This window comes from Dendrobates tinctorius, unplaced genomic scaffold (genome assembly GCF_039654945.1).
Source record: "Dendrobates tinctorius isolate UK_male_01 unplaced genomic scaffold, ASM3965494v1 ptg000138l, whole genome shotgun sequence".
In the NCBI taxonomy this organism is placed as follows: Eukaryota; Metazoa; Chordata; class Amphibia; order Anura; family Dendrobatidae; genus Dendrobates; species Dendrobates tinctorius.
The window spans coordinates 28,535,356-28,552,581 of record NW_027361806.1 but is presented as its reverse complement, the minus strand read 5'-3'; the positions used below and the strand labels follow the sequence as shown (position 1 = coordinate 28,552,581).

Genomic DNA, 17,226 nt, shown 5'->3' with positions numbered 1-17,226 from the left:
GTCGGTGCAGGAGCAGTCCTTTATCAAAAGGATGCTCAAGGTCGGAAGCACCCCTGCTTCTTCTATTCCAAGACCTTCTCACCGGCGGAGAAAAATTACTCCATCGGCGACAGGGAGCTGCTAGCCATGAAGTTGGCTTTTTCTGAATGGAGACATCTCCTGGAGGGAGCCCGGTTTCCCTTTCTGGTATATACGGACCATAAAAACCTGGTCTATCTACAGACGGCCCAACGCCTGAATTCCCGTCAGGCCAGGTGGTCGCTCTTCTTCTCACGATTCCGCTTCACCCTCCACTACCTCTCTGGAGAGAAGAACGTCCGTGCGGATGCTCTCTCACGTTCAGTGGTCTCAGCGGAGGAAGGAGAAGCTGAGCCTCGGTTAATTCTCCCGCCGGAGAGTTTTACGACCGTGGCTCCAGTTGCGCTCGAGTCGGTACCACCGGGCAAGACCTTGGTGCCTCCTCAGCTACGGCCGGAGGTCCTCGCCTGGGCACATGCCTCCAGAGTGGGTGGCCATTTTGGTAAAAAACGGACCGCCGAACTCCTGGCAAGGTCATATTGGTGGCCACATATGGCTCGAGATGTCAAGGAGTACGTGCAGGCATGTGTTTCGTGTGCTCGGAACAGACCCTCTAGACAGAGGCCGGCGGGGCTGTTGTTTCCCCTGCCAGTGGCGGATAGACCATGGGAGATGGTTGGCATGGACTTCATAGTTGGCCTGCCCAAGTCTGGTGGCAGTACGGTCATCTGGGTGGTCACCGACCATTTTTCCAAAATGGTGCATCTGGTGCCACTCGCACGCCTGCCTTCCGCTCGAGGTCTGGCCACCTTGTTCATTAAACACGTATTCCGTCTACATGGCATGCCGGACAAAATCGTGAGTGACCGTGGTCCCCAGTTTGCGTCTCGGTTTTGGAGGGAGCTCTGCAGTTTACTCAGCATCGAGCTAAATCTATCCTCCGCTTACCATCCCGAGACGAATGGCTTGGTCGAGAGAGCCAATCAGACCTTGGTCACCTATTTACGACATTTTGTCTCTGCCAGGCAGGATGACTGGGCATCCTTGCTACCTTGGGCAGAATTTGCCCTAAACAATGCGGTGGCTGATTCCACTGGTCAGACGCCCTTTCTCCTAAACTATGGCCAACATCCACGTGTCCCTGTCCCGATGCCAGTGTCCTCCACTGACTCCAGGGTGGCAGACTGGGCAGTGGAGGCCCGGGACATTTGGGATCGCACTCAGGATGCTATCCGGGCATCTAAAGAAAGGATGAGGGCGTCCGCCGACATGCATCGGCGGCCTGCGCCAAGCTTCTCCCCTGGCGACATGGTATGGCTCTCCACCCGAAACATTAAACTGCGGGTTGAGTCTCCCAAGTTCGCACCGCGATACATTGGACCATTCAAGGTCCTCGAGCGACTTAGCTCGGTGGTCTACCGCCTGGCTCTACCTCCACATTTGGCCATTTCGGACGTGTTCCATGTGTCCCTCCTCAAACCAGTTCACATGGTCCGGTTTTCTGAGTCATCTGCCGGGTCATCAGACTTATCGTCTGATGAGTTTGAGGTTAACGCCATCGTGGGGCGCAGGTTTGTCCGTGGCAAAAAATTTTATTTGGTGGACTGGAAGGGTCATGGGCCCGAGGCTCGGACCTGGGAGCCGGTGGAAAATATTCACGCACCGCTCCTGATCGCGGCCTTTGAGCGCAGTGAGGCTCAGCAGGGGGGGGCCCTGGGAGGGGGGGTAATGTTAGGCGTCGGATTCCTGGCACTGCACTGCAGGAATCCAGAGCCAGACATCCTGCGGTCTCCCATTCTCCTCCGACCGCTCGGACTCCTGCTCAGCAATCTCGGCGAACCAGGCATTCCCTGCAGACTCGTTCTGTGAGCCTGGATGTTGCTGCCACCTCTGGTGCAGCAATGATAACGCAACCTGCTTTGCAGGGAACTGCTCTAGAGGCTAAGTCCTCGCGCCGTGCGACTGGGCATGCCCGCAACTTGTCCTCTCAGTGGAGAGCAGGGGTCACATGTGAAGGTCCTATGTCGGATCTGATTGGTCCTTCCTATAGTACTGGAAGGTCCCGGAAGCGCATGGCTATAAAAAGCCTGCATGGCGGCTCGGCCATGCGCTAGTGTAGCATATTATGCTGTGTGTGTATGGTGATGGATGCATGGACTGGTGTCTGACTTATTATGAAACCCCTTCCCTCGGATATTACGAATGGTGACAGTATGTTGGGTTAGTCAGCTCCAGATTGTGGCAGGCTACACGCCACTGAGCCTTCCTCACCTACACTAGCGTCCGTCGGTGCCCGGCTCCTCCGGCATCGTCGCTTAGCGGCTTCAGTTACGGCCGCGCTGCAGTAGTAGCAGCTTTTGGTGTTCGCAGCTGCGACGCCACACGCCGGCTGACCTGTGCAGCTAACAGGTTCAGCCTTTACGTCTAGTTCATACTTTGGCGTCTCTGTGACTAAACAGAGTCCGCTCTCAGGCTCTCGGGTGACGTTAACCCGAGCGCTGTTTCGCACTTCTAGCGTATCTGCCATTGTCCAGCAGCGGTCTTGTCATCTACCGCACGGTGGACCCCGGGCGGCGAACGCGCCTTCCATTATTTATATCTGGTGCGTTCCGCCGACCCTAACACTGAAGATATCAATGGTATAGCCAAAGTTCTACGAGGAAGTGTATCTCTCCCTAGCCGTCCTGCAAAGATAAGCACTGTCTGTAAGGCGGTCTGCAATATTGTACGGCAATGCTCGGGTGTCCTGTAATCATATATAGGGCCTGCAGTGTGTAACACTATATCACAGGGCAAATTCCCTCCCTGGGTGGACATAGCGTCTCCTGGATGCAAGGGGCCATAATTGGTAAGGTAGGCCTGACACTCTTGGGTTATGGCTGGGCCTCCCTTTTTAGCTATCTGTTGGGCCAAACCACCTCTATGCGACAGGGTAGAGTTAGCTGGGTTCACTATGGCTCCTACCTGGTGGGTAACTATGTCCCCATACCCCACTGAGAAAAGAACCTGGGAGCCCTGAGGTGTGATGTAATAGCGTGAATGACAGGGGAACCAGATTTCAGGGTCATGGGGCAACCCAGAGGATTTGTTGAGAGGGGTAGGTAGTGGGCTCCTTCCGGGCCGGGGGGATTCGAACGGACCTAATAGCAGTGGCGGGGCAGGGGGAATTGTAGCAACCTGATTGTCAGAATCTTCTGATCCCTCATCATCTCCGATAGCTTGGCGCCTCATACGCATTACGGACCGGAAAGCCGTACTGCCGGTCAGGGCATCAAGAGTGAAGGGACCTTGACCAGGTGTATTTACAAATATCACAGTGGGTTGCACCGGGAGACTAGGCCCAGAGGCCGGAACAGAAACAGGAACATTAGAGGTGGGAACAGCATCGGTCGGTGCCGGAGGTTTCTCAGGAAGTGGTGGTCCCTGATAGTACTCGCCGGAAAGTGTTACCAGCGGACATAGTGGCTGGGGAGGAATTCCGGGTGCACCAAGATGGCTGCCGGTGGAGGCGTGGCATGCCCCACTTCCGTCCATGGTCTGGGCGGAACCCCAAGGACGGCCCGCCCCACACACACGGCAGGTTTCCACCCAGGTTGGATTCTGCACGCCACAAACAGGACACACCCACGCTTCTGGAGAGCTCGTCTTGTCGCCATTATAGGGCGGTGGTTGGGACTGCATTTTCATCATCAGTGGCACGGCGGCCATTTTACAATCTATAAGATCACAGTTCAAAGGCATTTTATAACCAAACACAGGTTCCGCATTGTCTGATCCTCCTTCCCCATCAATCTCTTTCCATCCTTCATTCTTCAAGCCTCGCGCAACTCGCAGATGAGCTTGTGCTTGTTCTAACAATCCTTTATCTTTCAACATGCCTCGTTTGTTCTCTATGAGATTATGCCACATAGCCGGCTGTAATCTCCCTGACGAGGGCAATCCTACATGCTTATACAATCTCTCAACATTCTTGACTGCCTTCTTGCCTTCCCGTGACGCTACTATTGCCTTGACCTCCACAGCATCCTCATCTAACTTGTGGGGCACAGACTTCTTCTGCTTTAAGATACGCAGCATGACTCTTACAGAATACTATGGTTCTCTGCAGAAAAACCACTGGTAGCGATATCAACACTGATGTTCCACAGTACGGAGCCTCACGTTCGACGTACTAGGAAAAGAGCCTCGCGCTCAATATTTCCTTTCCCTAACCTTGAACAGCAGTGATTAACAGATTATCCTGCCACGATATTCCAACAGTCGGGAGGCGGTCTCCTAGTGAGAGCCCTCCACAGAAATACAGGTGGTCCCTTCTCGGGACGTCTTAATTACCTAGTTGGTACAATATCACAGAGGCTGCGTCTCCTATCCCTTCCTCTAAGTTGCCCCACAATCTGCAACTAGCTCAATTTATCACTCCACTTCACTACTAGACAATAGTCACGGGTAGGGTGGTTAAATGGAGTACAATGACCGGTGGAGGAGGTGTGGTGTACACGAGGACGCGCAGAATGCGACGTCTCTCAGTTGCTGGTTCAGAGCGTGGCACAGGATCGCACTCGGTCTCACCACTCGACCGGTCACCCCTCAGACCCAAGGAGACCACAGACAAACCAATAACGGCTGAGACACTAGCAAGTGTGACACATACAGTGTATATGATCTCACTTACCGTGTTTTGGAGGGTGATCAGTCCTCGAGGTCAGCCACTACAGGTATCATCCACAGACATCCAGGCATGGGTCCAGAGGAGCCTCGGATCACTGTCCACGCCCCCCGTTGGGCTCCAAATTGTCGGGGTCGTAAACGACAATAAATCCTCATCCACCAGTCATTCCAAATCATTGTGCGAGCGCAAAACATCTGGTACCAATTAAGAATGACTCAGACACGCAGCTGATTCAGTCTTAGCTAATGTCCCGCATCCACACCTGTCAGGAGCAGTACAACAACTGGCTTTATTTACAAATACACAATACTATATTGAGTGTTAGGGGAAGGCGTTCATTAGGCGGGGTTTATGCAGTATACATCTAGTGTCCAGTCTCTCTCTGATTTGTCAAAAAGTCTCCCGATGGTTACTTCTTCTTCACATTCCTGAGTTATCTTTTTTTAGGAGAAATGAAACTTAACTTAACTCTTTAGACACTGAATTTAAGTGAAAGTGAACACTGGCAGCCATCTTTAATACAGTTACATTTGCATTAGCAAGCAATTAGGAAAAACTTATTGTTTCACAGTATAAAAGTATAAAAGTTATATAAGAAAATATATTTTCACCTTGACAGTGATGCGTAGTTCCTCTGGCCATGAACAGCCAATATCCCCTGGTGATGCGTAGTTCCCCTGGCCATGAACAGCCAATATCCCCTGGTGAATCATTGTTCCCCTGGCCATGAACAGCCGATATCCCCTGGTGATGTGTAGTTCCCCTGGCCATGAACAGCCAATATCCCCTGGTGAAGCCTCGTTCCCCAGGCCATGAACAGCCGATATCCCCTGGTGATGCGTAGTTCCTCTGGCCATGAACAGCCAATATCCCCTGGTGATGCGTAGTTCCCCTGGCCATGAACAGCCAATATCCCCTGGTGAAGCCTCGTTCCCCAGGCCATGAACAGGCGATATCCCCTGGAGATGCGTAGTTCCCCTGGCCATGAACAGCCGATATCCCCTGGTGATGCGTAGTTCCCCTGGCCATGAACAGCCGATATCCCCTGGAGATGCGTAGTTCCCCTGGCCATGAACAGCCGATATCCCCTGGAGATGCGTAGTTCCCCTGGCCATGAACAGCCGATATCCCCTGGTGATGCGTAGTTCCCCTGGCCATGAACAGCCGATATCCCCTGGAGATGCGTAGTTCCCCTGGCCATGAACAGCCGATATCCCCTGGTGATGCGTAGTTCCCCTGGCCATGAACAGCCGATATCCCCTGGTGATGCGTAGTTCCCCTGGCCATGAACAGCCGATATCCCCTGGTGATGTGTAGTTCCCCTGGCCATGAACAGCCGATATCCTCTAGTGATGTGTAGTTCCCGTGGCCATGAACAGCTGATATCCCCTGGTGATGCGTAGTTCCCCTGGCCATGAACAGCCGATATCCCCTGGTGATGCGTAGTTCCTCTGGCCATGAACAGCCAATATCCCCTGGTGATGCGTAGTTCCCCTGGCCATGAACAGCCAATATCCCCTGGTGAATCATTGTTCCCCTGGCCATGAACAGCCGATATCCCCTGGTGATGTGTAGTTCCCCTGGCCATGAACAGCCAATATCCCCTGGTGAAGCCTCGTTCCCCAGGCCATGAACAGCCGATATCCCCTGGTGATGCGTAGTTCCCCTGGCCATGAACAGCCGATATCCCCTGGTGATGCGTAGTTCCCCTGGCCATGAACAGCCAATATCCCCTGGTGAAGCCTCGTTCCCCAGGCCATGAACAGCCGATATCCCCTGGAGATGCGTAGTTCCCCTGGCCATGAACAGCCGATATCCCCTGGTGATGCGTAGTTCCCCTGGCCATGAACAGCCGATATCCCCTGGAGATGCGTAGTTCCCCTGGCCATGAACAGCCGATATCCCCTGGAGATGCGTAGTTCCCCTGGCCATGAACAGCCGATATCCCCTGGTGATGCGTAGTTCCCCTGGCCATGAACAGCCGATATCCCCTGGAGATGCGTAGTTCCCCTGGCCATGAACAGCCAATATCCCCTGGTGATGCGTAGTTCCCCTGGCCATGAACAGCCGATATCCCCATGGTGATGCGTAGTTCCCCTGGCCATGAACAGCCGATATCCCCTGGAGATGCGTAGTTCCCCTGGCCATGAACAGCCGATATCCCCTGGTGAATCCTTGTTCCCCTGGCCATGAACAGCTGATATCACCTGGTGATGCGTAGTTCCCCTGGCCATGAACAGCCGATATCCCCTGGTGATGCGTAGTTCCCCTGGCCATGAACAGCCGATATCCCCTGGAGATGCGTAGTTCCCCTGGCCATGAACAGCCAATATCCCCTGGTGATGCGTAGTTCCCCTGGCCATGAACAGCCAATATCCCCTGGTGATGCGTAGTTCCCCTGGCCATGAACAGCCGATATCCCCTGGAGATGCGTAGTTCCCCTGTCCATGAACAGCCGATATCCCCTGGTGAATCCTTGTTCCCCTGGCCATGAACAGCTGATATCACCTGGTGATGCGTAGTTCCCCTGGCCATGAACAGCCGATATCCCCTGGTGATGCGTAGTTCCCCTGGCCATGAACAGCCGATATCCCCTGGAGATGCGTAGTTCCCCTGGCCATGAACAGCCAATATCCCCTGGTGATGCGTAGTTCCCCTGGCCATGAACAGCCGATATCCCCATGGTGATGCGTAGTTCCCCTGGCCATGAACAGCCGATATCCCCTGGAGATGCGTAGTTCCCCTGGCCATGAACAGCCGATATCCCCTGGTGAATCCTTGTTCCCCTGGCCATGAACAGCTGATATCACCTGGTGATGCGTAGTTCCCCTGGCCATGAACAGCCGATATCCCCTGGTGATGCGTAGTTCCCCTGGCCATGAACAGCCGATATCCCCTGGAGATGCGTAGTTCCCCTGGCCATGAACAGCCAATATCCCCTGGTGATGCGTAGTTCCCCTGGCCATGAACAGCCAATATCCCCTGGTGATGCGTAGTTCCCCTGGCCATGAACAGCCGATATCCCCTGGAGATGCGTAGTTCCCCTGGCCATGAACAGCCGATATCCCCTGGTGAATCCTTGTTCCCCTGGCCATGAACAGCTGATATCACCTGGTGATGCGTAGTTCCCCTGGCCATGAACAGCCGATATCCCCTGGTGATGCGTAGTTCCCCTGGCCATGAACAGCCGATATCCCCTGGAGATGCGTAGTTCCCCTGGCCATGAACAGCCAATATCCCCTGGTGATGCGTAGTTCCCCTGGCCATGAACAGCCGATATCCCCATGGTGATGCGTAGTTCCCCTGGCCATGAACAGCCGATATCCCCTGGAGATGCGTAGTTCCCCTGGCCATGAACAGCCGATATCCCCTGGTGAATCCTTGTTCCCCTGGCCATGAACAGCTGATATCCCGTAGTGAAGCCTCGTTCCCCTTGTCGATTATTTCCCAGCTTTGGCAGGGAACTTGACTTTATATGGCACCTGTTTAGAAACATAGTTGTTTCTGTAATCCAGTGTTCCCCAACTCCAGTCCTCAAGAGCCTCCAACAGGTCTTGTGTTCAGGACTTCCCTTATAATTGCACAGGCGAGATCTGCTAACCTGCACAGGCAATAATTCCACCACCTGGGTGACACTAAGGAAATCCTTAAACCCCGACCTGTTGGTGGCTCTTGAGGACTGGAGATGGGGAACACTGATGTAACACATAGATATTTTGCGTTTCGCACAGCCGCGCCTGCACTCATAGCGCCCACTCTGACATCCAGCCCCTTTAAGGTGAAGCAGATTTGTCCCAGATTTGTGGTGTAAATTCCTTCACATTACATGTAGATGGGGTGATGGACACCATGATTGCACCGTGCGGCGCTCCTGTTACTAATCATATTCGGCCCCTTTAAACGTTGCCATTTTTTGGTAGATGGAGAAGTACAGTAAGCACCTGGAGGCCATTGTAGCTGAGAGGACTCAAGATCTCTTACAAGAAAAGCAAAAGACAGACCGTCTGCTTTACAGTAAGTAGGAGCCGGAGAGATGCAGTGACCTTGTCAGTGCCGCACGGCGGCTGTGGATTCTGTTCCTTAAGGTTATGTGCCCACGTAGCGTTTTTCATGCAGAATATTCCTGAGCGGAAACGCACAATCATGTCCCGGGAAAACGCATGTGTTTTATGAAGCGCTTTTGTAAGCGTTTTTGATGCTTTTGTTAAGCCTTTTAGCATGCGTTTTCCTATGCGTTTTTGCAATACAATTGTATGTATGCGTAAACGCGTGCGTTTCCGCAAAATTAATGAACATGCTGCGTTTTTTTCTGCTTAGCGTTTCCGCAGCGGAAAAAAACGCACCATTAGCACAACATGTGCGGATTCCATTATGATTACATTGGATGCTTTTCTTTAGCGGTTCCGCGGCAGAAACGCTTGTCTAAAAGCGCTGCGGAAACGCTTAAAAAACGCAACGTGGGCACACAGCCGAAATGCTGCAGATTCCCTCAGTACATTGTGAAAATCCGCAGCATGAATTGCCAAGCGTCACACTCCTGATCCACACGGCAATTGTTTTGTAAAACGCCGCAGATTTTCCGCACACAAACCCGCACGGACAATGCATCATCACTAACTGGTGACAATCACAAGGTGCTACACGTCTACAAACACGATTTTTGCCGCTGAGGATTTTGTTGCCGAAATCTCTGGACTTGGTTCCATTTCCCTTCAGGGGGTGCGCGAGATGAATGGGAAACTTCCAGAACTTTCTGTAATGAAATCTGTGTGGGGATGACTCAAGACTTTCTAAAAAGTTGTCAAAGTCAGTGTGGAAACATCAACGCTCCAATTCATCATTCTTTTTGAGCCTTTTTTTTTAGTTCAAGGCATTTTATTTTGCACCACGTTCCTTACTCTTTGCACCATTTCAGTCCATCAGTTCTTTCAGTCGTTGTCATTTTTCGGTTTGCTCAGCGATCTGCTTGGTTTTTATCATGTTTTTGCAACTTTTCTAGGGCGGTTTTTGGCAATAATTGTTTGCGTCCTCCAGTCCGTTTTTTCTGGCCTCCCATATTTTGACCTCGTGCAGCGCAGTCACAGACAGGACCCCCGGCTCTGTCCGTCCTCTACCTCCTGAGTCACGAGTGGAATGGCAGAGCCGCAGTGGACACTGACACTCCCTACATTGCTGTCAGTTCTCCTCTCTGTGCTGTATCTTGATTTTTCTGCATTAATTCATGTGCAGCTCTATCCTCATATTGCAATATCTGCGTATTTCCAGGTATGCTTCCCAAACCCGTGGCGGATGATCTGCGCCAAGGCCTGACCTGTGAGGCTCAGAGTTACGCTAATGCCACCGTCTATTTCAGGCAGGTTTTCTGGATCTTGTGCACTCGATTGTGTGTGTCCTCATGAGTAAGTCCTGCAATGACACGATACGCATTTCACAGGCATTTCTGCATTTTAGTCGCATGCGGCCACACACTTTCTGCATTTGCCTCTCAGGAGAGTCTCGATTGTGAATAGAAATCCATAAATAATGACTGCAGCGACCACATCTGGGCCAATACCTGGTCACACATGGTGCCAGATCTGCTATGATCACATAAAGGTATCAGGCGTGCACAGTTACTAGATGCCATTCTGGGCTCTTGGAAAGCTGAGTGACAACCACTATGGGAAATCCAGGAATCCTGCCCCGTGTACTGATGAAGAGATGTGCGCTCACCACTGACAATGACACTTTTCTCTGCTTTAGTGATATTGTGGGCTTCACATCACTGTCTGGGGGAAGCACTCCACACCAAGTGGTCAATTTCCTAAATAAGTTGTACACCAAGTTTGATGACATCATTGACAATTATGACGTGTACAAGGTGGAAACCATCGGAGATGCATGTGAGTACGAGCTTTATTATAAAATTAGCATCTGTACCCGGAGGCGTTCAAGCTGGTTTCTGATGCTGGATGATTGCTGCATGTGACGCTGCAGGCTCTGGGATCAGTGGGTGTTCCTGCGACACTGTTCTCTGTTGTATGATTGCTGCATGTGACGCTGCAGGCTCTGGGATCAGTGGGTGTTCCTGCGACACTGTTCTCTGTTGTATGATTGCTGCATGTGACGCTGCAGGCTCTGGGATCAGTGAGTTTTCCTGCGACACTGTTCTCTGTTGTATGATTGCTGCATGTGACGCTGCAGGCTCTGGGATCAGTGGGTGTTCCTGCGACACTGCTCTCTGTTGTATGATTGCTGCATGTGACGCTGCAGGCTCTGGAATCAGTGGGTGTTCCTGCGACACTGCTCTCTGTTGTATGATTGCTGTATGTGACGCTGCAGGCTCTGGGATCAGTGGGTGTTCCTGCGACACTGTTCTCTGTTGTATGATTGCTGCATGTGACGCTGCAGGCTCTGGGATCAGTGGGTGTTCCTGCGACACTGCTCTCTGTTGTATGATTGCTGCATGTGACGCTGCAGGCTCTGGGATCAGTGGGTTTTCCTGCGACACTGCTCTCTGTTGTACGATTGCTGCATGTGACGCTGCAGGCTCTGGGATCAATGGGTGTTCCTGCGACACTGCTCTCTTTTGTACGATTGCTGCATGTGACGCTGCAGGCTCTGGGATCAATGGGTGTTCCTGCGACACTGTTCTCTGTTGTACGATTGCTGCATGTGACGCTGCAGGCTCTGGGATCAGTGGGTGTTCCTGCGACACTGCTCTCTGTTGTATGATTGCTGCATGTGACGCTGCAGGCTCTGGGATCAGTGGGTTTTCCTGCGACACTGCTCTCTGTTGTACGATTGCTGCATGTGACGCTGCAGGCTCTGGGATCAATGGGTGTTCCTGCGACACTGTTCTCTTTTGTACGATTGCTGCATGTGACGCTGCAGGCTCTGGGATCAATGGGTGTTCCTGCGACACTGTTCTCTGTTGTACGATTGCTGCATGTGACGCTGCAGGCTCTGGGATCAATGGGTGTTCCTGCGACACTGCTCTCTGTTGTATGATTGCTGCATGTGACACTGCAGGCTCTGGAATCAATGGGTGTTCCTGCGACACTGTTCTCTGTTGTATGATTGCTGCATGTGACGCTGCAGGCTCTGGGATCATTGGGTGTTCCTGAGACACTGTTCTCTGTTGTATGATTGCTGCATGTGATGCTGCAGGCTCTGGGATCATTGGGTGTTCCTGCGACACTGTTCTCTGTGGTATGATGGCTGCATTGCTTCTTTTATTTTAAAGACCCATTTTCTCAGGCATTCTTACATGTGACGCTGCAGGCTGTGGGATCAGTGGGTGTTCCAGTAACACTCTGTTGTATGATGTTGAATGATTGCTTCTTTTATTTTCAAGACGTGTCTCTCTGGCATGCTTGCATGTGAAGCTGCAGGCTCTGGGCTCAGTTGGTGTTGTCTGTGATACTTTTCTTTGATGTACAGTATGATAGCTAAGTTGCTTCTTATATTTTCAAGACGTGTTTCTCAGGTAGGCATGGAAGTGAAGCCACAGGCCCTGAGGTTAGTGGTTGTTCCCTCTAGCACTGTTCTCTGTTATGTGATATTGAATGATTCCTGCAATATTTTATTTATGCTTCCATGTGAAGCTGCAGGCTCTGGGCACAGTGGGCATCTGGTGTGAAACTGTTTTCTGTTGTATAGATTTGGATGACTTCTGAGTAGTTTTCTTTATTTTCACGCTGTGTTTCTCTGGCCTGCTCGCATAGTTGGGGTTCTCTGTGAAGCTGTTCTCTATTTCACCATTTTAGAAGACTGCTGCATCAGTTCTTGGCATTTTCAAGACATGTATCTCAGGCATCCTTCACCGACAGTTGCAGGTTTTGGACACAGTGTGTGTCCCCCATAACAGTGTTTTCTGGTGTATGATGGTGAATGGTTGCTGCATTGATTCATTTATTTTGAAACCCTTTTTCAGGCTTGTGTGCATGTGAAGCTGCAGGCCCTGGGCTCAGTGGATGTTCCCTGTACCACTATTCTTTTTATGATTGTTCATTGCTGTTTGCATTTTCAGGAACTGTTCTCCTATGCATGTTTGTGTGTGAAGCTGCAGGCTCTGGGCTCAGTGGGTTTTCCCCGTAACACTGCTCTCTATTGTGTGAAGCTAGCAGTATGCCTTATGTGAGGCTTCAAATAGAAGCATTGTAATCAGGAGTGTAACTAAAATAGGTTTAATACCAACACCTGGGCCTTGGACGTCTGCCACGTAACAGGACAGTAGTCAACAGAGCCACATCTTTATGCGAGCAGATGTAGCTGTGGCGCCCCTGAGGGTTCAGTCGCTACAGAGGTACTGCACCTCCTCCTGAGGTGTGGTGCCTCACTATCCAGGTAAGGTGGAGACACCTGACCACGCTCCAACACCTGCATCCCACACAACACAGTAGTGTAGCAAAGCACCCTTTGGTGGCTCCCTGCTTGGAACACGAAGCGTGCTGGGAGGCGGGTGGAGTTTAGTTTGCACTAAAAGAGCGATAAGAGTGTAGGATTGGGTCAGTTTGTCACAGGAGTCTGACGAGGTCAGTCTGTGAAAGGAGATCCCCTGAGTGGGATGGATGAAGGAAGTGCTGCAGCCGACCTCAGTGACCTGGGTCCGCTGGCACAGGAAAGAGACATTGATGGGAAGCCTGACTCTCCATAAGAAAGAAAGGATTAGTACAGAGCGTGAGGAGAATACGAGAACAAGGACCAGGGTTAGAGGAGAACCCTTCCCAAGTTCTAAGCGCAAGGCCGGGGTCTGGTCCCCGAGGTTGTATGGATACTAATGGTCCTGCAGCAGACACCGGAGGAATAGAAGTAGTGACCACTTTATTCCCACACAAGACTTGAGGGCACAACAGCAACGTGTGTGGTGAGCCGGGACTAGGTAGAAGGAGTCCCCGAAGCAGGCTACAGCTGTCTGCCATACAAGTAGAGTTCATAGGAACATCTGACAGGAGGAACTCCAGTGTAACTCAGTACTGTGAGTACTTCACTCAAAGGCGCCAAGAGGGAGACGTTCAGAAAAGGCACATATGTTGGCGGAGTGTTGGAAAGAAGTACTTCATCTTGCCTGGAAGTTGGCTGAGCTCCTGACCCGGAGGACACGGCACGTATGTGGGCACCTGTACCACAACAGACTGTGAGTAAAGCATTGGAACTACATGCCCTGGTGTCCTCCTCTTATTCCTGCGCCAGCCTGCCCAACACCGCTACATCCCTCCTGCGCCCGAAACTACACCATCTACGTGTCACATCACCTACACTGCCCTGGGACTACAGCCCTGCCTGTGGAGGGCCACACCATCATTGCTGCACAACACCATCTGTCCCAGAGGATCTGTCTGCAGCGTCGGCTTAACATTTGCCGAACACCAGAGGTGGTGTCACAAATCACTTATAAACTTTCACCACCATAAGCACACTGAAACAACCCCTTTTACAATGGAGCCCCAGGGCCATGGACCGGGTCACTGCTGCCGTGACAACTCCCGTTGAGAAGATCAACCGGCCCGGTACAGAGTACCCCACGGCCCTGGCGAGTGAGGGCGCTCCATAGCTCTCCGTTATTTTTCTAGAATGTGCTGATCCTGTTAATGCCATAATGCCAGTCTTCTGCCCTGCAGATATGGTGGTGTCCGGTGTTCCAAAGAAAAATGGCATAAGCCACGTGACAGAGATTGCAAGCATGGCCCTGGATCTCATTGCTGTCTGCCACTCCTTTAAGATCCCACATCTTCCAGATATGAAGCTGAAGATCCGAGCTGGAGTGCATTCAGGTAGGTGACAGTTTACTACACACTTAGTTAGTGCACCAGTCCGTCATTTTCTGAGCAGCTGACGGGACCAGACTGGGTATAATGTGCCAACACCAAACTGTGCACCCCACATGAGCTATAAAAGCATTCGTGGATTACTATTTCTATTCCTCGTATCGAAGGTCCGGTCGTGGCCGGAGTCGTCGGGACTAAAATGCCGCGTTACTGTTTATTCGGAGACACTGTGAACACGGCATCAAGGATGGAGTCTACCAGCGAAGGTAAAGTCCGCAGCTCCATAAAGAGTAGTATGGGAGTCGTGCAATATGTCTGACACAGGTGCACAGATAGCAGTAGGGTCATCTATTTCTAGGTAAATTAGATATCATTTTTACATCTACTTTTCTTTTTTTCATTAGCTTTGAAGATTCAGTGCAGCTCCAGCGCCGCGGACCTGCTGAAGAAAATTGGTGGCTACACTCTCGCATGCCGCGGCACGCTGGAAGTGAAGGTAAGAATATGACTCTGTAAATGACTCGTCTGACTCGGAAATAAATAAGCTTTGTAAAATAAACGTAGAGATTTACCTACTATGTGTAATTCTTCTTATAGTGAAGAGAAATGCGATATCCGGAGACATAGATAACAAGAGCAGTGCGTCCTGCATCCATTATGTGCCTGCAACCGCCACTAGGGGGAGCTCACAGCATCTGTATACACGTAGGTGACAAGAGGTCCCTCTAGTGGTGGCAAGCAGAGAGCAAGGTGTGAGAAACGTGTCGTTCTCTATCCACGCTCTCTTACCTGACAGCCGATGCAACCTCTAATGACTGCAGCTTACAGCAACTGTGCTCTCTGATATAAAGAAATATTGTAATCGTATTTCTATTATGTATTCCCAGGGAAAAGGAGCAATGACGACGTGGTGGCTGGAGGGAAAAGAGAAGTCGGGAAGCTGGAACATTTAACATCCTAGAATCCCTCTTATAAATTATATTCTTACCGTAAACCTCTACATGGTGAAATCAGAGTGATATACCGAGCCTAAAAAAGACCGAGACCCGAGTAACGCCGCCTGCCTCTTATACTGAACGGCTCTGTGGGGAGTTTGTCTGAATCCCATTTTTCTGGGATCTAGATGGAAACCCCAGATGCATTGCTCAGCCCTGGATAATCTGAACCCAACCTTAAAGGGGTTCTTCATTTATGTAAAAAAAAAGTTTCATCACTGTCTAAAAAGTTCTACAACTTTCTCATAGACTTTGTGTTTAGTTTATCACTGTTTTCAAGATACAAGGTGCCGTCAGTGAATGAGAACGCTCTCCATTACATTTAGCGGCATTAACCCTGTACATACCTAGTCCTGTATCCAGTCTAGACAATGCTCTGTGAGCTCAACTCATCAACAGCAGCTGCACAGACCTCTCTGCTGGTTTGTTACAGTGTATCAGTCCAGGGGTACAATTGTATCTACTTATCAGCAGACAGCAGGGCCAGACATGTACAGGATCTGCCTCTGACACAAACACTAAAGGGTTTTCTAACCACTATGGGCCAGAATTATGCAGAACTTTACTCCTGGGACACGAGCCTTGCTCCACATTTATTAAAATGGCCGTCTGAGACAATTCATGATCGATCCGTAGGTTAGGTAATCACAGCCCTGCTATAAACCGTGGGGTGTCTGTGTCTCTTTGTAAACCTTGTAAACTTTTCTTGAGGTTCCCTCTTGTTTCGGCGACGCGCCCGGCCTCGTCCCCTGACTGAGGTGGCTAGTCATAACCTGCTGCTGCTTCATAGTGACCCCACAGTAGTGATCTGCGCCGTGCTCGTGTGACACGCCTTGTCCGTCCGCAGGATCACAGAGGAATAGGAACGATAGTGATGCAACACTTTATATTAAATGTTAATCATTTCAGTGCAGTAGACCCCCCATCCCTGATTTGTGGTTTTGTGACCTTATCGCTGCTCTCCTGCATAATAATAAATAGTCGCATCAGTGTGAATCCGTCCGCAATCGGCTGCTTTTGTTATTTTGATGCCTGAGGTTTGAAAAGTTGACACAGTTCAATTCACATGTATTAGGCGATGTTCACATGTTGCGTTTTTGCAGCATTTTTTTCTGCATTTTTTCTGTAAATTAAAAGATGCTGTTTGCAGTACCAGCTAAAGCAATGAGATTTCAGAAATCTCCTGCACACAATTATCATTCTTTTATCAGACTGAAGTGGAAAACTGTTGCGTTTGTGAAAATTGCAGCAGTCACTTCTTTCAGTGTTTTTGCATCGTTTCTTCACCATAGAAAGCAATAAGAAAGTGCAAAAACGCTACAAACACAACCATGTGGTTTCCTGTTTTTTTGGCGAATAAAAGTAACTTTATTAAACATCTACTAGAGAAATGCCAAATAAAATCTGCACAAGAATAGACAAAAACGCTCTAAAAAAGGAATAAAAAATGCGGCAAAACCTGCTGTATGTAAGCAGCTTCTTTACTGCAAAGACAACTGGTTTGCCTGCAGAAAAAAAACGTAGAAAAGACACAACGCATGAACATAACCTTAAAGGTGCTATCAAAACCCCCGAGTGGTAGAAAATGTAAAAACTATATAAAAAATTCATTTTTACCTTGTGCTTCACCTTGAAGTGTGGCCCCTTCCACTGCAGATGGTCACTGGGCTCCTGTCACCACATCCCGATTTCAGAAAAAACAAAGATCCGTTTATTCTATTCAGAAACGTTCTACGATCTTCTAATCTACTTTCTGGGCGATGGGTGTACGATCTCTGCTCGCTGTCATTCATTA

At 50.4% G+C, this 17,226-nt stretch overlaps 1 protein-coding gene across 1 annotated transcript in view; it reads left to right on the top strand.

Moving 5' to 3' along the window:
- The window catches only part of LOC141048877 (atrial natriuretic peptide receptor 1-like), a 43,035-nt gene extending 26,608 nt beyond the window's left edge, over positions 1 to 16,427 (top strand). Inside the window, exons 12-18 of the mRNA XM_073544966.1 lie at positions 8,608 to 8,701; positions 9,953 to 10,040; positions 10,430 to 10,569; positions 14,290 to 14,442; positions 14,604 to 14,702; positions 14,841 to 14,932; positions 15,324 to 16,427. Coding sequence (XP_073401067.1) covers positions 8,608 to 8,701; positions 9,953 to 10,040; positions 10,430 to 10,569; positions 14,290 to 14,442; positions 14,604 to 14,702; positions 14,841 to 14,932; positions 15,324 to 15,389 — 732 coding nt within the window. The 3' untranslated portion in view covers positions 15,390 to 16,427. The remainder of the gene's footprint in view (positions 1 to 8,607; positions 8,702 to 9,952; positions 10,041 to 10,429; positions 10,570 to 14,289; positions 14,443 to 14,603; positions 14,703 to 14,840; positions 14,933 to 15,323) is intronic.
- Positions 16,428 to 17,226: the final 799 nt, after the last annotated feature.